This window comes from Simochromis diagramma, unplaced genomic scaffold (assembly GCF_900408965.1).
Source record: "Simochromis diagramma unplaced genomic scaffold, fSimDia1.1 OVJJ01000497.1, whole genome shotgun sequence".
Lineage (NCBI taxonomy): Eukaryota > Metazoa > Chordata > Actinopteri > Cichliformes > Cichlidae > Simochromis > Simochromis diagramma.
The window spans coordinates 341,351-365,650 of NW_024386912.1; the positions used below are offsets into that span (position 1 = coordinate 341,351).

At 41.9% G+C, this 24,300-nt stretch overlaps 1 protein-coding gene and 1 long non-coding RNA gene across 4 annotated transcripts; one reads left to right on the plus strand and one right to left on the minus strand.

Moving 5' to 3' along the window:
* Positions 1-4,565: 4,565 nt before the first annotated feature.
* On the minus strand, positions 4,566-8,339 carry LOC120736278. The gene is made up of 3 exons (XR_005696450.1): positions 8,328-8,339; positions 5,306-5,313; positions 4,566-4,755 (listed from the first exon to the last, which is right to left on the minus strand). It is a non-coding gene; the product is annotated as an uncharacterized LOC120736278 (long non-coding RNA).
* Positions 8,340-10,249: 1,910 nt separating this feature from the next.
* On the plus strand, positions 10,250-17,824 carry slc16a6b (solute carrier family 16 member 6b). 3 transcript variants are annotated; one of them, XM_040036265.1, is made up of 6 exons: positions 10,250-10,936; positions 13,163-13,410; positions 15,113-15,256; positions 16,003-16,131; positions 16,220-17,137; positions 17,218-17,824. In XM_040036265.1, exons 2-6 carry the CDS (start codon positions 13,179-13,181, stop codon positions 17,475-17,477), a joined length of 1,683 nt encoding a protein of 560 aa, XP_039892199.1. In that variant the 5' UTR covers positions 10,250-10,936; positions 13,163-13,178; the 3' UTR covers positions 17,478-17,824. The 3 variants fall into 3 exon arrangements, with proteins under 3 accessions (XP_039892199.1, XP_039892200.1, XP_039892201.1); XM_040036266.1 differs by lacking the exons at positions 10,250-10,936; positions 13,163-13,410 and having other exon boundaries at positions 15,143-15,256; positions 15,845-16,131; XM_040036267.1 differs by lacking the exons at positions 10,250-10,936; positions 13,163-13,410 and having other exon boundaries at positions 15,143-15,256; positions 15,848-16,131.
* Positions 17,825-24,300: the final 6,476 nt, after the last annotated feature.

Consider the following 24,300-nt stretch of genomic DNA (forward strand, 5'->3'; position numbering starts at 1 on the left):
CAGGGAGGAAAGTGATTGTTGTTTGGTTTAGTTCTTTTGAGTAGGTAAGTTGTGTTTAGTTCGTCAAAGCCTGCTTACTCCCTCTCCTTCCCCTCATATCTGCTATTATTCACTCTTCACTCACCGCTGGAACTGTTCCTGCTTCCTGCTTCCTTCAAAGTTGCTGCTATTACCCCAATTCTGAAAAAAACTGGTCTAGATCCCAATAACTTTAATAATTTTCATCCTATCTCCAATCTACCATTTCTCTCAAAAATCCTTGAAAAAATAGTTGCTTCACAAGTCCATCTTCACCTAACTGATAATAACCTTTACGAACAGTTCCAGTCCGGTTTTCGTCCTTTACATAGCACTGAAACTGCTCTTATAAAAATAACAAACGACCTTCTTATAGCAGCTGATTCTGGTCTCCTCTCCATCCTTATCCTTCTTGATCTGAGTGCAGCTTTTGACACCATCTCTCATCCCATTCTCCTTAGCAGATTAGCTTCTATTTGTCTCTCTCACACTCCACTAGCCTGGTTTAAATCATACCTATCTGACCGCACTCAGTTCATTCAATTAAAATCCTTCACTTCTCAGCTTTCTCCTTTATCCACTGGGGTGCCCCAGGGATCTGTCCTCGGGCCCCTTCTTTTCATCATCTACCTTCTTCCACTCGGACATATTTTTCGTAAATATAATATTCAGTTCCACTGCTACGCCGATGACACCCAGCTCTATCTCTCTACCAAACCTGACTCTACTCTTCCTCCACCCTCCCTCATCCTCTGTCTAGCTGAACTTAATTCTTGGTTCTCCTCCAACTTTCTTAAACTCAACAGCAATAAATCGGAACTTCTTCTGGTTGGCACTAAACGACTGCTATCCAGAATTAACAATTTCTCTCTCACCATCAATAACTCGCTGGTCCCTATCTCTCCCTCTGTGAAAAGCTTGGGTGTCATTCTCGATAGCACATTATCCTTTAACTCGCATATCAATAATATTACACGTGCAGCATATTTCCAACTCCGTAACATTAATTGCCTCTGCCCCTTCCTCACACCTCACGCCACTGCCATTCTCATCCATAATCTTGTTATCTCTAGGATTGACTACTGCAACTCATTATTATTTGGCCTCACACAAAAATCTATCAACAAGCTCCAACGTGTCCAGAACTCTGCTGCCCGTATTATTACTAGGACTTCTTCTACCCACCACATCTCCCCAATCCTGAAGCAACTTCACTGGCTCCCGGTCAAATTTCGCATCCATTTTAAAATAATTCTGTATACATTCAAGGCTATTCATTCTCTCTCTCCACCGTACCTCTCTGACTTATTACAGATGAAGCTCCCATCCCGCTGCCTCAGATCTTCATCTTCTCTTTCTCTCTCTGTTCCCTCTGCTCGTCTGATCACAATGGGAGGGAGGGCCTTTAGTTGCACTGCCCCTCGACTTTGGAATTCCCTACCCCCGGACCTCAGAAATATTAGCTCATTCTCTCTTTTTAAGTCCACCCTTAAAACTCATCTGTTTAAAATTGCCTATTCTTAAATTTCTGTATGTTTTAACTTTTATCTCTATTTTTATCATTGTGTATATTTCCAGTTTTTATCTGTTGTACAGTGTCCTTGGGTGCTTTGAAAGGCGCTATTTAAATAAAATGTATTATTATTATTATTATTATTATTATTATTCCTGAGATAGCCTACCTTTTGTTTGTTGTTTTGGCCTTGGGTTCACCCTGAAGTTATGATATGCTCCCTTCCTTTGTTTAACTGCACTTATTGTAAATAAATCACTGTCACAAAATATTAAGTGTGTGACGTGCTGCTTGGGGCTGGACGGGGATGGATCACCCTTTATGTTGTGGTCTGGCCACGCCTAGACGGGCCATAACAGTATGTATGCATGTATGTATGTATGTATGTATGTATGTATGTGTTAGTAATGTTTTAAATCCAGCCTGCAGACAGTCTGTGCTCTAAAGATTTCATCTTAAAATATGTTTGCAGATTGAGGACACATTTGGGATGGTGTCTGAAATTATGTCTTGACATACTTAATTCGACAGCACAAAGACTGAGAGGGGACAATAGAGAGTGAGAGAAATGGAGAGAGCTGTATGAAGACAGCAAACAGAGAGAGATTATAAAGAAACAGGTACCTTTATGGTCACAGTCAACAAACGAGGAAAGACAGTTATTCCAGACCATGAGTTTGCCACAGGGCCTGTTGTTAGTTTGGACGACTAGAAAAAGTTTTCTCCTGTGAGTTGTTGCCTCCTCTGAAAATAGCTGTGTGAGCATGTAATGACTGACACTTTCCCTAGAATCACCATTAGCTTGAAATGTTCTTTAGATGACAAGTCACGGACTTCAGACTTGCCTTAACTGTCATCTGAGGATGATGAATGATAGCAATAAAACTCACTTTGTCAGTTTTATTCTAGATAACAGCAGCAGTGTAATCCAAAGAGCATGCAATAATTATCCTTTTATGAAGAACACAATGAAAATATAGAATATACAGTATAAAGTAGACCACAAAAACTGACTGGGTCAAATCAAAAACACATTTAAAAACATACCTCCTAAAGCATCAGCAGATAAGCTTATCTGACAGCTGGCTTATCCCACTAAGGTAAACTCATTAGCTCAGTGGAGCTACTCTGTGGAGAATTAACCAATGCCTGTTTGCTTTTTGGGAGCACATTTTTAGTGAAGGTGGACAGGTCTCGTTTAGAAAACTACCATGTGTATTCACATGGTATTATGTGGATTAATTGGTGCCACAATGGGACTCAGGGTTTTGAAGAGAGCTGAACATGAAAGCAAACAGAAAAAACAGATAAGCAAGACTTTGTGCTACTGTGCATTTTTAAATCAAGGCCTTAGAGCAGGGGTGTCAAACTCAAATACACAGTGGGCCAAAATTCAAAACTGGAACAAAGTCGCGGGCTAACATTAATATTTATTGAAATATATTTATTCCTCCAGATATAAGAATGAATCTTTTCTTATGGACACGTTTTGCTGAAAAACTGAATATGGAACAAGCAAAGCTTAATACTAAACAATATATATATTAGATGTATAATACCAGTAGGCCAGCTCTAATAGTAATTTGGTATGGCTTCGTGGGCCAAATGTAATTAGGCTGCGGGCTAAATTTGGCCCACGGGCCAGAGTTTGACACCTATGCCTTAGAGTCTGGACAAAGAGTGGAATCCAAGATCTTTGAAGTCCAGTGAGACGTTTCTGATGATTTGGAGTCCTATGTCATTTGCTTGTGTTGGTAGTGATTGGTCAGCACTTCCATCTGCTGACAGGATTTATGGAGATGCCAGCAGGATTAGCACCTGCCCATGGTGCCAAAAGTATTTATGAATGTTCTGCCAACTCACCTGGCCTCAATGCCATCAAAGACCTATGAGGTATTGTGAAGAGGAAGATGGGAAGCACAAATGCCAATATACAGACAACTCAAAGGCTGTAATCAATATCAATAACACTCCCACAGTGCCACAAGTTCTTTGCCACACTGCATGGATAAATGAACTATGCAGTGATCCATGACAGTTTACCTTTTGGAGATCCGTGCATGTATAAAACAAAACCTAACACACATTTGTGCTTATTTATTTAGCATATAGCAGCATGTTTGTCACGGTGTACAAGGTGGACTCACGCGCTGGACTCCGGGGATTGATGCACACAAGAGAATTTATTAATGAACAATGTCCCATGAGTGTATATACAACGGTGAGAGGGGCAGGGCTCTGGGGGAAATCCAGCTGAACACTCTCGTCTCTCTCCAAACAATCCAAACACAAATCCACTCGAACACTCAGGGAAAACCAGGGAAAACAGTCCAGAGGGTCTGCATACAAAGAAACGCTCGTTAGATTCCAAACACACAACTACATGGAAAAACACTTGCTGGACGCTCGACTTTCACTGACGTGATTCTCACAACGATCCAGCGAAGAACAGCCGTTGCTTCCTGACTTAAATGCCATCCACACTGATGAGGCACAGGTGTTTCCTCCTCCGAGGGCGCGAACCCGTAATGAGTTCTGCCCTGGCGAGAGAGAGAGCGAGCGAACCAGAGAGAGAGAGAGAAACAGCTGATCAGCGACCAGCTGAACCTCCAGGCCGTGACAATGTTATAGTTTCTGGATTGATTACCCAGTGTTCTGAGTTTTGTGGGTTCATGATTTATTTTGGGTTTATGAAGTGATTTACATTCCAGTTCTATAGTGTTTCATCCTTTGAGTATAGTATTGTTTCTTAGCACTTGGTGGTTATCCATGTTCTAGTTTTGTCTGAATTTTAATATCTGGATTTTTTTATCATGTCCTGATAACATTAGAGGTGTACTGTCCTGTTCACATTTCTGTACGCAAAGGTCTGGACTGGGACAAAAAAATAAATCAGCCTCTGCATTTTTTGTACAGCACACTGTGATCAGTCAACACAGTGCAGACGGTCCAGTTCAAAAAACAGGAAGTAAAATAATCACATTATTTTCTCTTTAAAAAAGATGGTTTAGAAGGAATAATGCTCCTAATTTTACTACTTGGTGCTGGTGCAGCAGCCGACAGCTAACGTGTTGGTTAATTTGACACATTTTGCTGCATGTCTTTCTAGCTTCTAGTCAGCTTTTCGTTGTTTATCCATCTTTATCAACCACTTCTTCGACAGTAAACTGCATGAGCACACAGTGAAGGGAGGGGAAGGGCTGGTTGTGTTTGAGTGTCAGCAGCTTCCCGTCAACCTGGCCCACAGCCCGTGCAATTATATTGAAAAAAAAGAGTTGTATTGCCCCATCAGCAGTGGCGTGTCTAGAAAATTTTTGTTGGGGGGGCCAGGTAGGGGCACAGATTTGGAGAAGGGTGGCAGATGTAATTGGCAGATAATGTTTAAAAAAAAATTCTACCAACCGTTAACCATAATTCAATAACCCTGTAAACCTAATAACCGAATGCGCTTTTAACTCTTATTAGAATGAGATTTTAACCACTACGGTGCAAAGTTGTTAGATACTGCGTTGATAAAGTACAAGAGATACAATCAGTGCTTTGTCAGTGTTTACTCAGCATTCAAGGACAGCAATATTTGCATAGTATTTTTACTGACATATAGTGCACATATGTTTTGGGCAAAAACATTTTTTAATATTAAAATATGAACATCTGTAACAAACAATTGACAAATTAGCCAATGCAAAACTTTATCTGCCTGTTAAAAAAAGAAGATAATTTTCTCACAAACTGGTGTTTGATTTTGAAACAGGAAAAAAGTGGGGAAACAACTGAAAAGACTAACATTTGAATAAAACCTGAAAGCAAGTAAATACTTTCTATGCTGCCTTATGGTAAACTTTGGTAATATTGATCAAGAACAACACTGGCTGATGATGAAATACAGTCAGCTGGCATGGTGACACTGCCAGTATTAACCTGCAGGGCTGGACTGGGACAGAAAATCGGGCATTTTGACTACAGACCGGCCCACCAGATATTAAAGCCATAAAGACTTTGAATGAAAACAAATGCTGTTGTGACAGTGCCCATATGGAAAAGAAATAGTAAAAACTTATATGATTTACTCATGAAAGTGGCCACTTTCTCATTACTTTCATATATTGTTTTAGTAAGTATCCAAAACATACAAGTTTCATTATATAATTTTTCAAGGGATCTTATATCTGTTTTTACTCTTGTATGCTTTTCATACAAGTTTAACACAAGACAGATACAAACTTTATAAGATTTATATATATATCTTTTCCATATGTACACTGTCTTGTTGGTATATGTATGATTTCTATACATTTTACGTCAGATAAAACCTTTGGTTGTAAGATTTAGATAATTATTTAATAAAAGCTAGATATTTTAAATGAGAATAAGAAAGAAAAGTATTTCTTTGTGCCCCCCTTTCCCTGTTAATGCCCTACCTGGCCCCCTGGCAACACTTTGCTAGACCCGCCCCTGCACAGTTACCAGCTGTCAGCTACATAAAAAAGGATCCTGGTGTTATTTGTCTCTCAGAAACAGTTCATAACTTCCCTTCAACTCATTCATGTCACCTAAAAGGTAAACCTGTTTCTCCATCACAGCTCTGATGATCCAGTAAGGACATCTCCTGGTTTCATCTTCATGTTTCCCTCTCACCACATATCCAAACCATCATGACCAGCAGCTTTACAGCTGTGGCTCCAGCAAACATCAGCTGATACTAGAAATTAATATTAAATAAATTCTAACAACAGCTGATCAAGCTTAAACGTGCTGCTGTTGTTTAGCGTGACATCTGCTGGTTTCCTCTTTCTGGCGCAAAGTGGGCGATAAACAAACGAGAGAGAAAAGCCGATCAGCTGATCATTGATCAGTTTCATGATTGAAGTAGCAACAGGAGAGGGAGGGGAGAGAATGAGAGAAGAAGAGGCAGCTGTGCAGCAAAGACACAGAATAACTCCAGCTTTGTGTCTTTTTTTCATTATAGCGAAAGTCCGGGACAAACTGCGTCTCTTCTCAGCCCAACACGAAACGTGTAATATTTTCTCTGATTGAGGGACCATTCCATTTTTTTAAGGAGCCGTTGGCAACTCTACTAACTAACCTTATGAATAAAATAAAGTTCACTATCAGTAACATCATAGCACCCACCCAGCTGTATAAAAACTCCGTCATGATAGCTAGCACGCAGTATGAGTTATTGCAACTGACGGTAAAAAGTCAGCACAACGAAAATAAACTCCACCTAAACTTGGTTTATATCTGACCCAGATAGACTGCAGATCATAACTTACCTGAAGTTCAGTTCACCTGACACTCGGACTGGTGGCTGCCTCAGGGCTCTCCTCCTGCCTCCCCTTCCCTCATCCACCTGCTGGGCTCTGTGGAAGCCCCGCCATAGCCACCATCAAACAACTGAGTTATTTTTACACATCGACCTGCATCTGGCCAATCCACCACCTCTCATTGTTCATGCCATTACTAAAAAAAATTAAAAAAATAAGTCACCGGGTATATGCCCGGTATGCCCGATGGCCAGTCCAGCTATGTTAACCTGCAACCAAATCTGCAGCTCCATACAGCAATGTTACGACTTAGATGATATCTTATAACTCATAACTCTTATGTTAGCTCCCCTCAGTAGCCTACTGTCTGATATATTCGACAGCTGCAATAATTCTTTAAGTGTTATTTTTTCCTTGGTATTCTAATTTCACCGAAGTTTACTAAACTCAACAAACTTAATATTACTTACCGGGACATTTATTCTGTCCTCATTTTCTTTCACCGAAAAATTGTTTCCTGCAGTGCCTCTTTCATGCTTGGCTCTCCTACCTTTGCTAACGTGATGCACATAGCGCAGAAGCCGATGCTGCATTCACTTACACTCGGATATCTGAGCTTCACCGTGAAAACATAATCGGACATTTGATATTTAATTGAATTTTATTGTTTTGCCTTTGGGGTGGCACCTGGGGTGGCCAGTCTGGTTGGGGGGGTGGCCTGTGCCCCCCCCAGGCCACCCCGCTGGACACGCCACTGCCCACCAGCCCTCGCCAGCTGTGCCAGATGATTACCAGTCCATCCGTGTGGATTGTTCTACAGCAAGTCTACATATTTTCTCAGTACAGCCTTGAAGTTATTCAACCTTAAGCAACTCTAGCTTTAAGATAACCATTCGAACTACCCGTTACCAGTGGGCAAGTCCAAGTAATGTCCAGGCGACTGCACTTCTTCAAGCTTGTTGACATGAACTTAAAGTCCAGTTGCCTTCTTTCTAAGCTGTTTCATTTTGGTTTTAGCTGATATTTTAGACCCAGTGTGTAGAAACTGTACAACCCAATTTACATTTTCTCAGGATGAATCAAGTTGAGTTGAATCTTAAAAAAAGTCACACTTTGAAATATACTAATATAAAATGATCTCTAATCACTGACATCAGTGACGCATGAACAGTTATGCAACTTCTCTAATCAGAAACATAATCACGTTGGACTTCAGGCTTATGTTACGTGATTGCCCCGTTTGGAAGTGAAACGCACACCAGCACAATCCTTTCTGAATATAAAGTCACAAATACAGAGGGCACTAAGAGCTTTCAGTTGTTTTCAGTATAGATGATCCTCAGTTTTGAATTAAAGATTATTCCCTGTTTGGTCTTGACAGTTCATGTGGAAGAAAGAAAAAGACATAAATGTAGAAAAATACCAAAGGAGGCAGAGCTAGTCCTGTATACCTGGAAGGATATTTAACATTTGACTGGTTTATTAAGCTAATTAGACGTTTTAACAGAGCTACAGTGAACACCACACACAGGACTGCTGCATAGACATGAAAAGTAATTCCAACGTGACATTAGAATTACAGTCGTGACAAACTACACATTGCACACCACAGGTGATAGACCGTAAAATCAATGTTCAGTGTAAGGAGTGTGGGGAAAAATGCCATAAGAGCAGCTTCAGTATGTCCTGGCATCAGTTTCCCAGGTCTTGAGTTTGACCACCATTCTTCTAAAAGATATCCCCATGTTTGCTGTTTTAATGATAGTAGTTGTCTAACCTGTAAGTGACTGAAGTCCATATCATTTCATTCACATGGCTCCTGATCAAAATATCCATTGAGTGCTTGTGCTTCATGTATGGAACATTGTCATCTTGCAATGAACTGCTTCCATGAAGATCCTTTTATTGTGGCGGGGTATTTATGAGGGACAAATTTTACAGTGGAGGGACAAAGAAACTCAGGAGCCAGTAAGTGATGTGGAAATCAAGAGAGGAAATAAGGCAACGATGGGGTTTTGGAGAAAAACAGACTAAATACACTGTGCCTTTGAGCACTTTCTGTCACAATCACACTACAGTAGGTGCATTTTGGGTTTCAGTATATTGTCCTAGGACATTTCTGTATTATTGTCAGGGCTTTACCTTACAGTATAAAGCGCCTTTAAGCAACTGTGTTAGGAATAGAACTGAATTTACTGAAAATCAATGATCAATCAAGCCACCAACGTTCTGTTTGGTGCTTTGTTGATGGTGAGCGGTAGTTGCCCTCGATAAATGTTTAATAAGGACAACGCAACAATATGAGGTAAAAAAAAAGGCAGTTAACTCCTGCTCATGTAGACATCTAGATACTCAACCAAGGCCTCATCGGGTAGGCTGCTTTGACAAATTCAACCAAACTGACATAGACAAAAACATTTCCTAACGATATTTGTTCTATTTAGTTTTGTAAGCGCATGTTGTTGGTTTCTTTAGCTGTCATTTCCCCATTTTTAATTTTTTTTTTCCAGTTTTTTCCCCAGTAAAGATGATTATTTGTAACATTATCACTGTAACATACATTATCAGTGAAGACAAATATTATCTGCATCTTTCCAAATGTCCTCTTTGTGGTAACAGAGTTTTGGGTGACAACACGTTTCCTTCAAATCCTTCAGTGGGAATCTATTTTTCTTGGAGCAGGGTTGGCTTTGTCTGGGGTGTCCTATCAGATTTTAGGGCTGGACCTTGTCTTTCCACACCTCTGTATCACACATAAAAGTATTTCAGGTCAGGGCACCTCTTTCAAATAAGTCAAAGGATTTGTCACAGCTAAAAGAAAGGTGAGTTGTTCATTATTTATAACAAAAAACCGGCAAAAATAATGCTGATACTCATCAACCATCCTGAAATGTGAGTGGTTAAATCATAACTAAAAATGTATAGTGTATCTTGGAACTGCTTGGCAGTTTTTTCACAGCAGTTTTACTTTTTCATTATTCAAGTTTTACTTGAGTAGTGGAAAAAACCGAATGATTAAAAAATATCAGGATGTTCTCTTTGTCTTTTATGCTTCCACCAGTACCAACCACGCAGTTTGTGGGTCGGTCAGAGGCGTGCAACATTTAAATAAGGACTATTTATCAAATATCTGCTGAACTAGAAAGCTGCGTCCCTTCTACTGATTAAGAGTCGAACAGGTTTGTAGTTATTGTAGTAATCTATAAATGTTCTAAGCTCGTGGTGCTGAGTTAATGGTGAAGAAACAAACACGTGTGGGAAGAAGCCTTTCGGTCCTCTGATGCTCGTATTTCTTCTATTTGCCTCAGTTTGTTGGCCATATACATTATAACACGACTGTCTTATTCGGAAAACCAACACACACACACACACACACACACACACACACACACACACACACACACACACACACACACACAGACCTCCAGCCCGACTGGTACAAACCTCCTCCCAACTGGAATAAACCTGTTTGTGGCAGCCGCGCGCTTCGTGGGCTTGTAGCGCGCGCCAGGATTTGCAGCGATGTGCGATAAAAAGCGTGTGTGTCACACGAGGGAAGCTTTATGTGAGAGTACGCGCAGGTCTACCATGTAAAAGCCATTCATGTGCTTAATGTGTTAAACCGATAAACCCTGACCGTGGGCTCGTGTGTCGTGGTGATTTATTTATGGCTGTGAATCTCAAACGTACCCTCCAACGCACCTCATCCACTAGGAACAATTAGCTCAGTCTGCAGCGTTGTTTTTCACGGTACCGGGCGCGGCGCCGGTCTGCAGGCACTACGCGACGTTCTGTGTTGTCAGTTATGTTGCACGAGGAACCTTGCGCGTTCACGAAGTTCAGACCTGCGCGCCCGCGTTTGAATACCGGCTTGAGCCGGTAAAGAGCTGCCAAAGCAGGCAGGAAATCATCCGCTGAAGACAAAAGATGCAGCTCTCTGAGCCTGGACGCCTTTGTGTCTAAGCCGGACCACTTTCATTCTTCACATATTGTTTGCAATACGTAGATATTACAGTCTGAGACAGGTTCCGTCCAGTGTTCGTCCAGACAGCCCCGAACCGCACAGATCCACTATAATGATCATGAGATAGGAGAACTTTGCTCCATCACACGGCTGTCCTCCCTCACTGCTCTGGAGGTAAGTCCGACCTACGTTGGTCCGTCCGGCGGTAGGATGCTGTCGAGCCTCGGGTGCTGAGAGGTGCGGTACAGCGGTAGCGCCTAATGTTAACATTTTCTAAGGTTTATTGTCTGAACTATACTTTACTGACGTATTTATTATTCTATCAAAGGCGCACAGAAATCACTTCAAGACTCGAATGAAGCGACATTTTTAGAAACCTTTCACAGTTAATAGCAGCAGGAGTCAAGAAATAACTTCTGCGCTGTGTTTTAGTGGGTAAGAAAGCCCACGGACGCGATATATTGACATCATCCTTCCTCTGCACTGCGGATATGTCGAACACAGGCAGCCCTAACGGATACCGCGTCAGTATTTAGGCCGTATCTTTTTCATACTGTGTAACATTTTACTTTTAAAGTTGGCAGAGGCAGCTTTCATTATTCTACTGTCCATATTTAGTGTGTGTCTAATAATCTGTACACTAATACTTGTTTAAGGTCGGAACCATCCTGTCATTCTTGGTGTTCTGATTATTTTATTAATGATTCAAAGATGGTGAGAAATTCTGATCACATGCTCCCACAGTACTACCATATCATCACAATACTTTATTAATCCCTAAGGAAATGATGTGGGTTACAGTTGCTCCAACACAGTAACAGGTTAAACTATTTAAACAAACAATATGTTACATTGTTGTCAGTTTCCAACAGATCTGTGATGTGTATGCACCTCAGTGTTGTACTTAAGCATAGTAGTGTTGAACCAGAATGATTTTCTAAGCTGCCATTTCTGTTTTTAGGACATCAAGTGTGACTTTTTTCTTTTTAAATCTGACGTTACAGAAAAAATAATAATGCCTGAAAATCAATGTTGCTACCGATCATTGATCTGAGGGCCCAGTACAAATAATAATCAACCACTTGTTTGAATGTAGTTTATAGAAGTTTTAGAAAACCTTTTAGTTTTGTTCTCCATAAAAACCAGTGGCGTTACGTAGATATACTGGAAAGGGTTCAAATATAAAGAATCATAATTCATTTTAGCTATGTATACTTCAGGCTGTGGGAAAGAATATTAATAAATAATATCTTTACATCAGTTTTGGGAAAGGTGGATTTTCAGGCTCATCCAAGGGTTAATTTCATGACTGACACATTCGTTTGTTTGTTACATTGTTAATGGTATTACAAGTGTAGTTGTTCTCAAACCTGGAAAGCTTCGTGTTTTTAAGGAAAAGTTGACTTTACTTTAAATCAAAGTTTGTTGCTTGAAGATTTTCAGGTTAAAGAATAAATGCAGATAGTTTCTGCATCGAGTAGTGTAGACTTGAGTTGCAGTTTTCATGCTAGGACTTAAATATATTCACACTGTTAAACAGACCAAACATTGTTAAATTGGCAGTTAATTAGAGATAACTATATTTTTAATACCCGTGAACCAAAATATCTGTAGTTGTATAAGAAAATGGTGTATTCAATTTGTGACATTAAAATCAGTTTTATTAGTTAAAAATGTTTATTTTAACTTATTAACTTGTGATTTCAGTGTGAGTTTGTTAGATGTGCATCAGAGTTGCACAAAGCAGATGAAGGAGTTAACTTTCAGGGTAAAAGACCTTGTGCAGACAAAATGCTGCCTGAAAACACTCCTGGTTTGATTTTTAAGTGTGCAAAGAATGGAATAAGAGTGTGTCAACATGAAAGACATGCATCGCACAGGCTGTTCTAAACTCAACCCACTCGAGTCTTACCCTGGCTTTTACAGTAAAGAGCCAATTTAAAAATAAGTGATCACCTTAGTTTGTCTTCTAAACAATGCAAAAGCAGAGATTCCGCATTTTTACAAAATTGTAGTTTAATATTTAAATTTCTTTATTCCAGTGAAATCAAGCGGGTACAGTAAGATTGGTTGGATTTGTGTGTAGTGAGTAATTAAATTTGTTATCTCTTATTCTCTTTGTGTAGTACATCTGACAAAGGAAGTGGTTTCACTGAGGTATATGGAGTGGGCTTATGTTAAATGGACTAGTTACTTTACGGTCAAAGTATTGGTTCTTCTTTATTAACCAGTGCTATTTCTGTTAAATGTGCCCGACTTGGTGCTCAGCAGCAGCAAAGGGCTGTTTTTATTTAAAACATCTCTGCTTCTGCTGAAGTCCTGCTGCTGCCAAATGGCCCAAAATCAGCAAATTCACCTTTGACCTCCAATTATAACTGTTTTTTCCATCTCGTCCTGCAGGTGACTTGGTTTAGCAATGAAGATACCCAATGTCCAAAGTTGTCTGGGTCCAAACATTTACCCAGAGGTCCCCGATGGTGGTTGGGGCTGGGTTGTGGCTCTGGCTTTTTTCCTAGTGGAGGTCTGCACCTATGGGGTCATCAAGAGCCTGGGTGTCTTCCTCCAGGATCTGATGGAAGAGTTTGGGGAGAGCAACAGCCGTGTGTCGTGGGTCATTTCCATCTGTGTCTTCGTTTTCGCCTTCTCTGGTCAGTCTCTTCTCCTGCACTCTTTAAGTTTTTAAGAGACTTTGTGTATGCAGACAAATTGAATGTAAGACAAAGCCAGGAGGTAATGTCAGGGTCCATTTCCTAACCTTCCTGTTTCTTAAACCTTTACAAAGCGTGTCCCAGCAAACACAGGGCAAGAGGCAGGGCACACCCTGGCCAGCCAGTTGCAGAACTAACGAATGCTTTAATACTATTATACAAATAATATCTAGATAGATCGGAAAAATGGCCCTTGTGTTGTTCAGATTATAGATGATGGAGATATGGACTCAGGGCTGGACTGGCCATCGGGCATACCGGGCATTTGCCCGATGGGCCGCTCTTGATTTGTCGTTTTTATGGGCCGATGGGGTTTTATTTCTTTTTCTCTTTTTTTACGGTATAAATGAACGGTGGTGGATTGGCCAGTTGGTCATGATCAACTCTGGGCTGGACCAATTACAGCTGAGGAGGTCAAACTAAAGTTGAGGTGAAAAGGAACGCGATTTGTCCCGTACTACTTCAGCTAGAAAGTTGCTACTTCAATCATGAAACTGACCAATGATCAGCTGATCGTCTCTCATGTTTGTTTATCGCCCACTTTGCGCCAGAAAGAGGAAACCAGCCGATGTCGCGCTAAACAACAGCAGCACGTTTAAGCTTGATCAGCTGTTGTTAGAATTTATTTAATATTACTTTCTAGTATCAGCTGATGTTTGCTGGAGCCACAGCTGTAAAGCTGCTGGTCATGATGGTTTGGATATGTGGTGAGAGGGAAACATGAAGATGAAACCAGGAGATGTCCTTACTGGATCATCAGAGCTGTGATGGAGAAACAGGTTTACCTTTTAGGTGACATGAATGAGTTGAAGTTATGAACTGTTTCTGAGAGACTAATAACACCAGGATCCTTTTCTGTGCAGCTGACAGCTGGTAACTGTGCAGGGGCGGGTCTAGCAAAGTGTTGCCAGGGGGGCAGGTAGGGCATTAACAGGGAGAGGGGGGCACAGAGAAATACTTTTGTTTCTTATTCTCATACGAAATGTCTCGCTTTTATTAAATAATTATCTGAATCTTACAACCAAAGTTTTCATCTGATGTAAAATGTTTAGAAATCCATTATTGTATTCAGTAAATATTTAGTAATATATACCCTAGTAAGTTATAGTATTCTTTCCTTTGGCAAGGTACCATCTGTGCAGTCTACAATTCTGTTGAAGAAAGATGTTGAATCTATTTAATTACTGGAGAAAAATGATAGGTTTCTGTGCATTTTCTTTATAAGTGCATTAAATTAAAATCGGTTTTGTCAATTAAGCATCTTGAGGCAGAGGGTGGGGGAGTGGTTCCCTATTTTTTTTTCTTTTCTTTTTTTTGCTGGGAGTTGGCAACCCTATAAGTGAGGTATATGTAATTATAAATTAGGTTGTTTTATATTTTTGCTAAGTACTGTTTAGAATACCAGAATAAGGAGGATGGTGTAGGTTTAAGTTTATTATAAAGGCTTTATGGCTTTTCCTATTATACCATGGTGGGCCGGTCATTAGTCAAAATGCCCGGGCTGATTTTTGTCCCAGTCCAGCCCTGTATGGACTCCATATCAGGAAGGATCAATTCTTGGCCCCCTCCTGGTATTAGACTTTGCCTATGATGCGTATCACAATACATAGCAATACATTGCTGTTGTGATTTTCATCCTCAGCTCCGCTGTCGACAATGCTGAGCAACCGCTTTGGCTATCGACCTGTGGTCATGACGGGAGGCTTCCTTATTAGCCTGGGAACTATCACCTCTGCCTTTACCAGCTCCGTCACTGAGATGTACATTACCACTGGGATTGTAGCAGGTACTAAAAAGACACAAGCTTTTCCACACCTCTGTGTCTGTTTTTGTCACCACAGTGTGCCGTTTACTGAGCTTTACTTTTGCAGATGTGTTTGTCTTATTTAACACCCTGTGAATTCTTTGACTTGATCTAAAGGGACTCCTAGCAGTGTGAGCAACAAAATCTGCTACAATGTATTTCTTCCACAACTGTGCAATGAGTGAGAGGTGAACGGCCTCTCCCAAACACCATCCAGTCAGGTCTACTCTGATGTCTTAGCTGTCCAGGACTGACAGAACAGAGCAGAACAGGAAAGTAAAATAGTTCCCAAAACACAAATTGTACTTTGGGATCAGGTGTAATAAAACTGAAGCAGCTGAAGACAGAGCAGTAAATTGACTTAACCAAAGTGAAAGATTGAATGACGAACCAGTTGGTGGAGTGAAATGTCATCAAGGCACATTAACTTGCTTTTTTCTTGGACAGAAAGCACTGCTAGCTCTCCCACCCTAATGACCATGTCGGCCTGTGGACTACAGCTAACTTGGCAACTCCTTCTCTCTCCCCCGTCTCTCTTTTTTTTGTCTTTACATGCCTTTTGTCTTTCAGCAGCAGCTGTAGCAAACCCGAGTCATCACAAGCAGCCTACCATCTTTGACAAAGGAGTGGCCTGACACCCTGAATCTTTGACCCACCCCCCTAGCAGTGTTCTACCATGCGGACCAGTGGCTGTCATGTCCCCTTTTTCTCTTCTCCTTTCTTTACAGGCCTTGGCTACTGCCTCAGCTTCCTCCCCACTATCACCATCCTAGCCCAGTACTTTTCTGGACGGCGAGCGCTCGTCACCTCGATGGCTTCTTCAGGAGAATCTGTTGCTATGTTTGTATTTGCCCCAGGTAAGGGATAAAAGAGCCTTTATATCAGAAATGGCTTGTGACCTATATTCTGATTGTTCTTCTCCTCGTACCTCCCATTTTTCCACAGCTTTCACTACACTCAAGGAGCATATTGGCTGGCGCTTCTGTCTAGTTATTCTAGGTATAATTCAAGCATCTGTGATTGGCTGTGGGGTTCTCCTTCGTCCAATCGTCATCGAGGAAGAACCTTTAAAGAAAAATGATGACGAGACGCTCTCCGTGAAAGAGATGCAGGCTGTTTACGAGCTGGAAAATGAACAAACCAGAACCTCCATCAGTTCGGACATCTCCCAAGGTTCACAGGACTCTGGTGTCACCTCCCTGTCTGCCTCAAATGTAGACCTGAGAAATGCAGAAGGAGAAACCAAAGCTCTGATGGAGTGGAAGGACAAAGTGCCGGACAAAGACGGTGAGGACATATCACTGTCCATGCCTTCTGCTCAAGTCAGTGAGGACAAGGGGGAACTGGCAGAACTAGATAGGGGGCCTGCAAGTTCCACAGGTTCCAAACTTCTGGACTTCTCAGTCCTTAAAGACCCTGGCTTCATCTGTTACTCCCTTTTCGGTCTATTCGCCACTCTTGGCTTCTTTGCGCCACAGCTCTACATCATTGAACTGAGCAAAAGCAGGGGTGTGGAATCCACCATGGCCTCCTATATGCTGTCTGTGATGGCTGTGGCTGACATCTTCGGCCGCTTGCTCATCGGAGTGGTGCTAAACAAAGTCCGATTCAGAAAGACCTTGGTGTTGTTGGGGTGTGTGGTTCTGATGAGCTTGGTTCTGGTGGCCTTCACTATCGTGTGGGAGTTCTGGGGTTTGGCAATCTGCTCCGGCTTCTTTGGCTTCATCATGGGCACTGTGGGCTCCACGCACATTCCCATGCTGGCTGAAGAAGATGTCGTGGGCATCGAAAAGATGCCGTCATCTGTGGGAGTGTATGTTTTCATTCAGAGCTTTGCTGCACTTGCTGGACCACCGCTGGGAGGTATGAGCGCCTACTTCTTCGGTTTGATTTAACACATCTCTGGGTATAAAGTCTTAACAGCTGTCTCATTTTTCCCCCAGGTATGCTGGTGGACATCACTGACAACTATGGTGCTGCTTTCTACTCCTGTGCAGCAGGCACAGGTCTTAGTGCCATCTGTCTGGCTCTGGTTGGCCCTGCCAAGTCTAGAACGTGCCAAAGAGTGAGCAGAGTCCAAGAGAATGCAGAAGAGGTGAAAATATCTCAGAATAGTGACCAAGCCGACTTTTTGGAGGTGGACTTGGCCCCAGAAGACAGTCCAGTTGGACAGGGTGAGGATCAGGACAGCTGCGTTATTTGAGTCCAACCACAGCGTGGCATCACAATGGACAGAAGTGTCAACCAAACAAGTGCAGATGTACTGCAGGAGGCGTCATTGCCACAAACACCAGTGACGGCTGGAAAATCTCAGGTGTCGCATTTCCACTTTTCAGCAAACTTGAAATTCACTTCTTCCAGTGAAGAAAACAATCTTACATGAGACCAATGAAACATCCGTGAGCACATGTCCACACTTTTCTGTCTGTTTAGGGTAAAACCTTTCTTTTGCAATGTGTAAATTGTATAGAGAACTGCTATCATGATGTAACTCCGGGTTTAGCCTCTGTTCTGTGAGCTTTAGCAATGCAACCATCCAGCAACGTTTCATGAAAAGAGAGCGCATCGACTCTTAACACTTCAAGAAACCTTCATGTTGATCACTTTGTGAATAAACTACAGGTTCCATTTGGTAAAACCAGCCTGGGTACATCTTTGTAGCTGTGTCCCAAAACCTATGTCACATCCTTCGGAGGCCGCATTTGAAGGCTGAATATGTCCAAATGCAGCCGGAAATGGGTCCTTCATTTCCCCGGATTTGAAGGGTGTGTCCTTCATGCCCCAACCTATCCCAGAATTCATAGCCCAGCCAATTCCAGTTTTCAACAATGGCAGCCGCTACTAAGTTTTAATATTACTCTTATTACTCTTTCTGGGTAATAACAGTAATATTACTCTTATTACTCTTTCTGGGTCACAAAATAAACTTTTAGCATATTTTCAGGCGAGAAAGCAGCCTTGTAAACTTCAAATATCAGTTCAGTTTATCAAGACACCACATATTTGCAAAAGCGCTCCGACGTTTTCAGAGATGTCTGTTACCCACCAGCTCGATAGCTGACCGGGAGGTCAAGGCTCACTAGAGCCGGTGAGAACACCGGACTCCCGGCACATCGTTTTCAAAAACGACTACTCAGGTTAAACATGATATATATGTCGCTTAGATAACTTAAAATGTTATTGTTTGGCTTTGTGTTTTATTTGTTCCTGAGTAAATCGGTTTGGCTGAGATTAAATTTGTAGTTTTCACACAGCTGAATAAACGTCAAACGTCAAAGTGTGAGACAGTCGAGAGTTTACTCCAGTGTCCTGTTATATTTCAGATAGCAAGGAGCAGACGGCCGAGTTTATTAAACTCCACTGAGACAGCGGTGACGCAAAACTAAAGGCTAGACCGTCCCATTTCACAGCCTCGCACTTCCGGCCTTCTCGGTCTTTGGAGGACCCGGCCCACGTAGACTGCATAGAACGGGTCCTTTGAAGGATGCAGCCTAGGAATTGGGACACAGCTCATATCATTGGTTTTGTCTGTGTTTCGAAACCTCACTAGATTAGCTTACATTTAATAATTACTACTTAAAAATTTTTTCCAAGCCACATGACCAGTGGTTGTTCCAAAGCTTAGAAGTGTTTGGAACCAGACCAAACGTTCTCCTTCTTACTTGAGCTCTGTATTAAGGGCCAGTACATCCGCCGCAGTGGTCGCTTCACTCGCCGCCACAGCCTTGTCTCACAGTCAGTTGTATTTCAAAACCAGAAGCCAAGACTTCATCGAGTGTTTTATTGCAAAGTTTTTTTCCACACTTGTTTTTTTTCTACCTGATCCAACATCTCAGCTTCTGTACTGGAATATGATTCAAATGGCGGTACAAAGCGACCCGATCCCAGCTGCAGCAGGCGCAGTGCACAAAGTTACAAAAAGCAAGAGGTGCACGGCTGGCCAAAGTGCCGCAAAGATTCTGTCACGTGACATGTGATGTCATAATTGGTGCGTGACACAGCGAGGATAACGGGGGCATTCGTTTCTGCTAACGTTGGCTCGATGTGCCTGTCTCAGGAAAGGAGCTGCGTTGTTAACTTTCCCATGTTCACACAAACTGTTCTCATGATCATTCCTGCTGAGCACAGGTTTTTGGACCCATTCTTGATGCCCACATGATAGGGTCCAGAAATGCAGTTCTGCAGTCTCAACACAACGCCCGGCTCCTCTCTGATGGTTTTATGAACATTCATTTAACTTATTTTTAATCGACTGCTTTCTCACATGATGTTATCCATAGCAACACTGCAAGTACAGCAGCAGTGTTCCCTGATAGGTTGGCTGAACTGAAGCACCAGCTGGTCTGTGCATCTGGAGCCTTGAATGATGGAAAAGCTGCAGATTGTGGGATTAAGTTATGATGAGAATCAGCACCACTTCACATCCCTAATTGTGCTTTGTGTAAACGTGTTGTCCTTATATTATCATGATATGATCCTATTGATGTACTGTAGAATTACACATGAGGCCAGTGGCGATACAGCAGAAATGAAGGTTTACAGTGTTTTTTGTTTGTTTGTTTTTGGCCAGTGTCACGGTTGATGAAATGCAAAGTGCACAGTGTCTAATGGTCGTCTATGTATGCAAAGCTGTGACTGACAGATTTGATTGGAGACAGACGTTCGTTGAAGCACCTCTCCCTTCCTTCTGCAGGCTCACATTGTCTATACAGCCATCACAGCCTGACTTGAATACTTTAATCACTGTATCCTTTTTATTTAAAGTGTTTTGGATGTTGATTGAATCTATTTTTTACCTTTCTTCTGTTTAGGTCATTTTTTAATCTGAGTACAAAGCAGGGTCCTGCCTATTCAGTGCTGTATCGCTCTCATGATATATTTTCCAAATAAAGCCTGAAACATCTGTGTGTAGGGTTTGCATTTTTTAAATAATTATATGTTAATCATCTTTTCATTGATCAAAAAGAACAATTAACAGAAACTGATAGTTGTGATCATAACACACACAAAAAACAGCAAAATCAATTACACGTCATTTCCAGGTTAATATTTTCTTCCTCATTTCTCCAGCAGCATCTTCGTCAGCTGCCTCGTTTTTGGCCACGTCCTCATCAGAGAAGTTCATACTCCTGATAAAGTCCATAAATATCTCCATGTACATTTAAGAGTGTGTTTGCTCACCCTTCTAAACAGAAGTAATGTTTCTAATGGTGAGTTGGAGATACGCTCAGATTTGCGTCTTAGCTCTGCTCACCTGTGGACCCTGGTGGGTATTTAAGCCTGTTTTATTCCATCACTTGTTGCGATCCCTCAGTGTTGTGTGTTTGATCAGTTCTTTACGCTCTAGTTCCTCCTTAGTTTACACACAAGCTCAGCAATAAGCCGTGAGTTTAATTCTGTTCTACATTTAGATTTCCTGAGGCGTCAGATTTCAGCTATGGCTACAGTTGTGTCTCCCAAACACACTGAAGCTAAACTGCACACCAAAACCACTTACCAACAAACAACTTGTGTCATGGTTGGAAATGTGCTTCTACTGTTGCGCTGCACCATCCATCAGAAGGAGGAATGCTGGCTATAGGATCATCTACCCATGAAGATAAGTGTTGTTGTTCTTGCATGATTTGTGTTACTAACCCAGGAAACACAACCTGAAAACCCTTTGGCCATGTCATGATGGACTTCACTGAACTCAACGCTTCTGAGTTTCCCTGATGGTCAGAGATGCCGTCGTCTCCCACCACCTGTGTGATGTAAAACCCGGTGATTGGAGCTAAACCGCTCAGGAGGAAGCACTGGCAGCGACCCTCCTAAGGGCTACTCATCATGAATACCACGGTCAGAATTGGTGAGAGGGCCAACTGAATCCATGGCAGCTCCTGCAGGAGAATCCCATCAGCACCAGCTGTTCCCTACAGAACAGCACCTGATACCTTTGAGTGTGCACTTATGCTGCCCAGGTGCTGGTGTACCACAGGTCCCTGAGAATACACGTGCATGAGCCACATCCACACCAGAGATGACATGAGTGGCAGGCTTGTCTGACATCAGTCCTCTGATGTGTTTTGTTATTGTTGTCATTCTTATGTGTGCTTGGTTCGACCTGTCTCCTGTGTCCATCCCTACATTGCTTTAAAAAACAAACAAAAACAAAACAAAACATGGCAAACTGTTTGGTTGTGCACACATGTGTGACTGAATTCCTTCTTGCAAAAATAAAACTCTCAAAAGATAACTATCAGTTGACTTCTTTTATTTAATGCTCTAAATTTCCTCAACGATTCCTGTTACATGAATGAAGCTCAGCTTTACTTTTACAGCCTGCAGGTGTTTTTGGCTAAGATGAGTTTGTTCACGGCTTCAGGGTTTTGTTTTTTTTTAGCAGGTAACAGTTTTACCTTCTGGGCTGCGGGGTAGCTGTAGCTCAGGAGGTGGAGGCATGATACGGACCCCATGTTGCATCGATTGGAGTGTGAATACGTGTGAATGTCGACTAGTCACGATTACGTCGACTATCAAAATCGTCGACGACTAATTTAATAGTCGACGCATCGTTTGAAGCTTTGCAAGATCCCAAAAGACGCAGGAATAAGTAGTAGGATTTAAGAGTGTAATAACGGACAAACAGAAGATGGCAGCACTGCATGTACACGGATGCCAGCTGCCGTTAAACCCCGAAGAAGAAGCAGCTGTGTCCGGTATCGTAGCTGTGTCCAAATTCAGGAACTGCATCCTCCTGTGCCCGCATTAGTAGGCCGATTACGTTACAGCGACACGACGAAGACTGTCCAAATTTGAAGACTCCGACAAATGCGCCCTTCATGTCCCCAGATTTGAAAGATGGGTCTGGTGTATACTTCGTGGCCCAACCTATCCCAGAATTCATAGCGCGGGTCAGGCAATTCCAGTTTCCAACAATGGCGGCAGCTAGTTAGTTTTAATATTACTCTTATTATTCTTTCTGGGTCACAAAATAAACGTTTAACATATTTTCAGGCGAGAATGTAGCTGTGTAAACCTCAAATATCTGCTCAGTTTATCAAGACACCACATATTTTCAAAAGCGCTCCGACGTTTTCAGAGACGTCTGTTACCCACTAGCTCGATAGCTAGCCGGGGGCAAGGCTCAGTAGAGCCGTGAGAACACCGGACTCCCGGCAAATCGTTTTCAAACCCACCGCCGTCTTTCGCTACTCAGGTTAAACATGATATATGAGTCACTTAGATAACTTACAAATGTTATTGTTTGGCTTTTTTCAGTATTTTATTTGTTCCTGAGTAAATCGGTTTGGCTGAGATCAAAGTTATAGTTTTTACACAGCTGAATAAACGTCAAGCAGACAGCTGATCATCAGAAGTGTGAGATGCTGGAGAATTTACTCCGGTGTCCTGTTATATTTTAGATAGCAAGGAGTTTATTAAACTTCACCGAAACAATCTGCAGATTTCATTTAAATTCAATAAACTATCATCTTGTCTTTATTGTTAGTTAGCACAGACCTGAAACACTTAAAGCTGTAAGCTAATGATAAGAGCAGATGCTGCTGGTGCAATAAGCTGTACTTTTACGTCCAATGGGTGATGATCTGATTAGTCGACTATCAAAATAACCGTTTGTGGCAGCCCTAGTTATCACCCATCACTACTCACCAGTCACAAACTATGAGGCCCTGAGCACAAAGAGAAATTTTAGGTTGTGTTTGGACACTTCAGGCCTCAACATGCTTTAAACAGAATCATTCTAAGGCTGGAACCCTCTTTTAAACCATCACAAGCACCACATCCTGCTTCTTTAAAGCACAGACTTTAACATGTTAACAGCGACAACAACAGGAGACAGTCGGAAACAAAATAAATGAATTCATTAAAAATAAAACCAGAACTAAACAAAAACATTTCAAAAATGGTTTAAAAATGAGGATTTCTTTCAGGCCAGAGTTAACCTGGAGTGAACACTTTGTGAGATGTTCTTTGCTCAGGAGTCAGCAGGTGGTATCTGAATGAATCCAAAGCACTGATAAACACATGGGAGCCTACAGACTTCTACAGAGACCCCGTCTACCACACATCAACCTGGTCTAGAAACCTTCAGAAAATTCAGATCCTCACTGAATTTCCTTTTTACCCGAGGACTTCAATTGCAGTAAACTCAAAGTGAAATCGACTAAGCTTGGTCCATGTCCTGGAAACCAATCATTGTGGGGCCTTGAGGCAACCGTTGTGTGATTTGGCGCTATACAAATAAATCTGAATCTTCACTTCTAATCCTTGTGTTTGATCAGTTTTGAATGTGTAGGTCAGCATCCATGCTGATTGGTACGACCAACAGCAGCTCCTTGTGTTGCGGCTGCAGCAGGTGGAGCTCAGACCCAAACTCAGGTCAGTGCTTAGAAAGTGTTTCCAGTTCCAGGTTAGAGCTGCCACCTGTGACACACTGAGCCACAGTTTCACTGCACCGTGTCTCGTGTCTCTGTCGTTTAGGCCAAATTAAACAAATTTTTTACTGTAACTTACCTGTTTGGTTGTAAACATATTTTGTGTCTTTAGATCTTGCCATAAAGACAGTGATCAGGACGAGCACTGCAAATCTAACAATGGTACGTTTCAATTGTCTAAAGTACAGCAGCCAAAGCTCCTGGCCTGCCAGTGTGCATCCAGCCTTCACGCTGCCATCTTGTGGCCTCAGTTGGTCATTGTTGGTGCATCATTCTGTCACCTCCCAGCCCATTGTTCCTTCACTGGGCTGGTTTCAGTCATTATGTCCTGTTTATAAGGTTGAAACCTGCAGTCAGCTGAGACTGAAGACGTCACCTGGATGACGACGAAACGTTTCTCCAACTGAAAACGTCCAGAATGAACTTTTGGAGATTTCCTTACCTGGATGATTGAGCGTGCATCAAGACGTAAGGCAGAGTAAGTCGATTTGTTGATCAATTATTAAGTCATGTACTAACAGACTTGGAGGAGAGAGACCTGATATTTAATAATCCACATTTCACTGTGTTACTCTTTGGCTCAGATGTGGA

What these genes read in the sequence shown, in the direction of transcription:
- slc16a6b (XM_040036265.1), top strand. Translation starts at nt 13,179, where the DNA reads ATGAAGATACCCAATGTCCAAAGTTGTCTGGGTCCAAACATTTACCCA. An exon ending in TATGTTTGTATTTGCCCCAG is followed by an intron (nt 16,132 to 16,219) that starts GTAAGGGATAAA and finishes ATTTTTCCACAG; the next exon opens with CTTTCACTACACTCAAGGAG. An exon ending in TGCTGGACCACCGCTGGGAG is followed by an intron (nt 17,138 to 17,217) that starts GTATGAGCGCCT and finishes TTTTTCCCCCAG; the next exon opens with GTATGCTGGTGGACATCACT.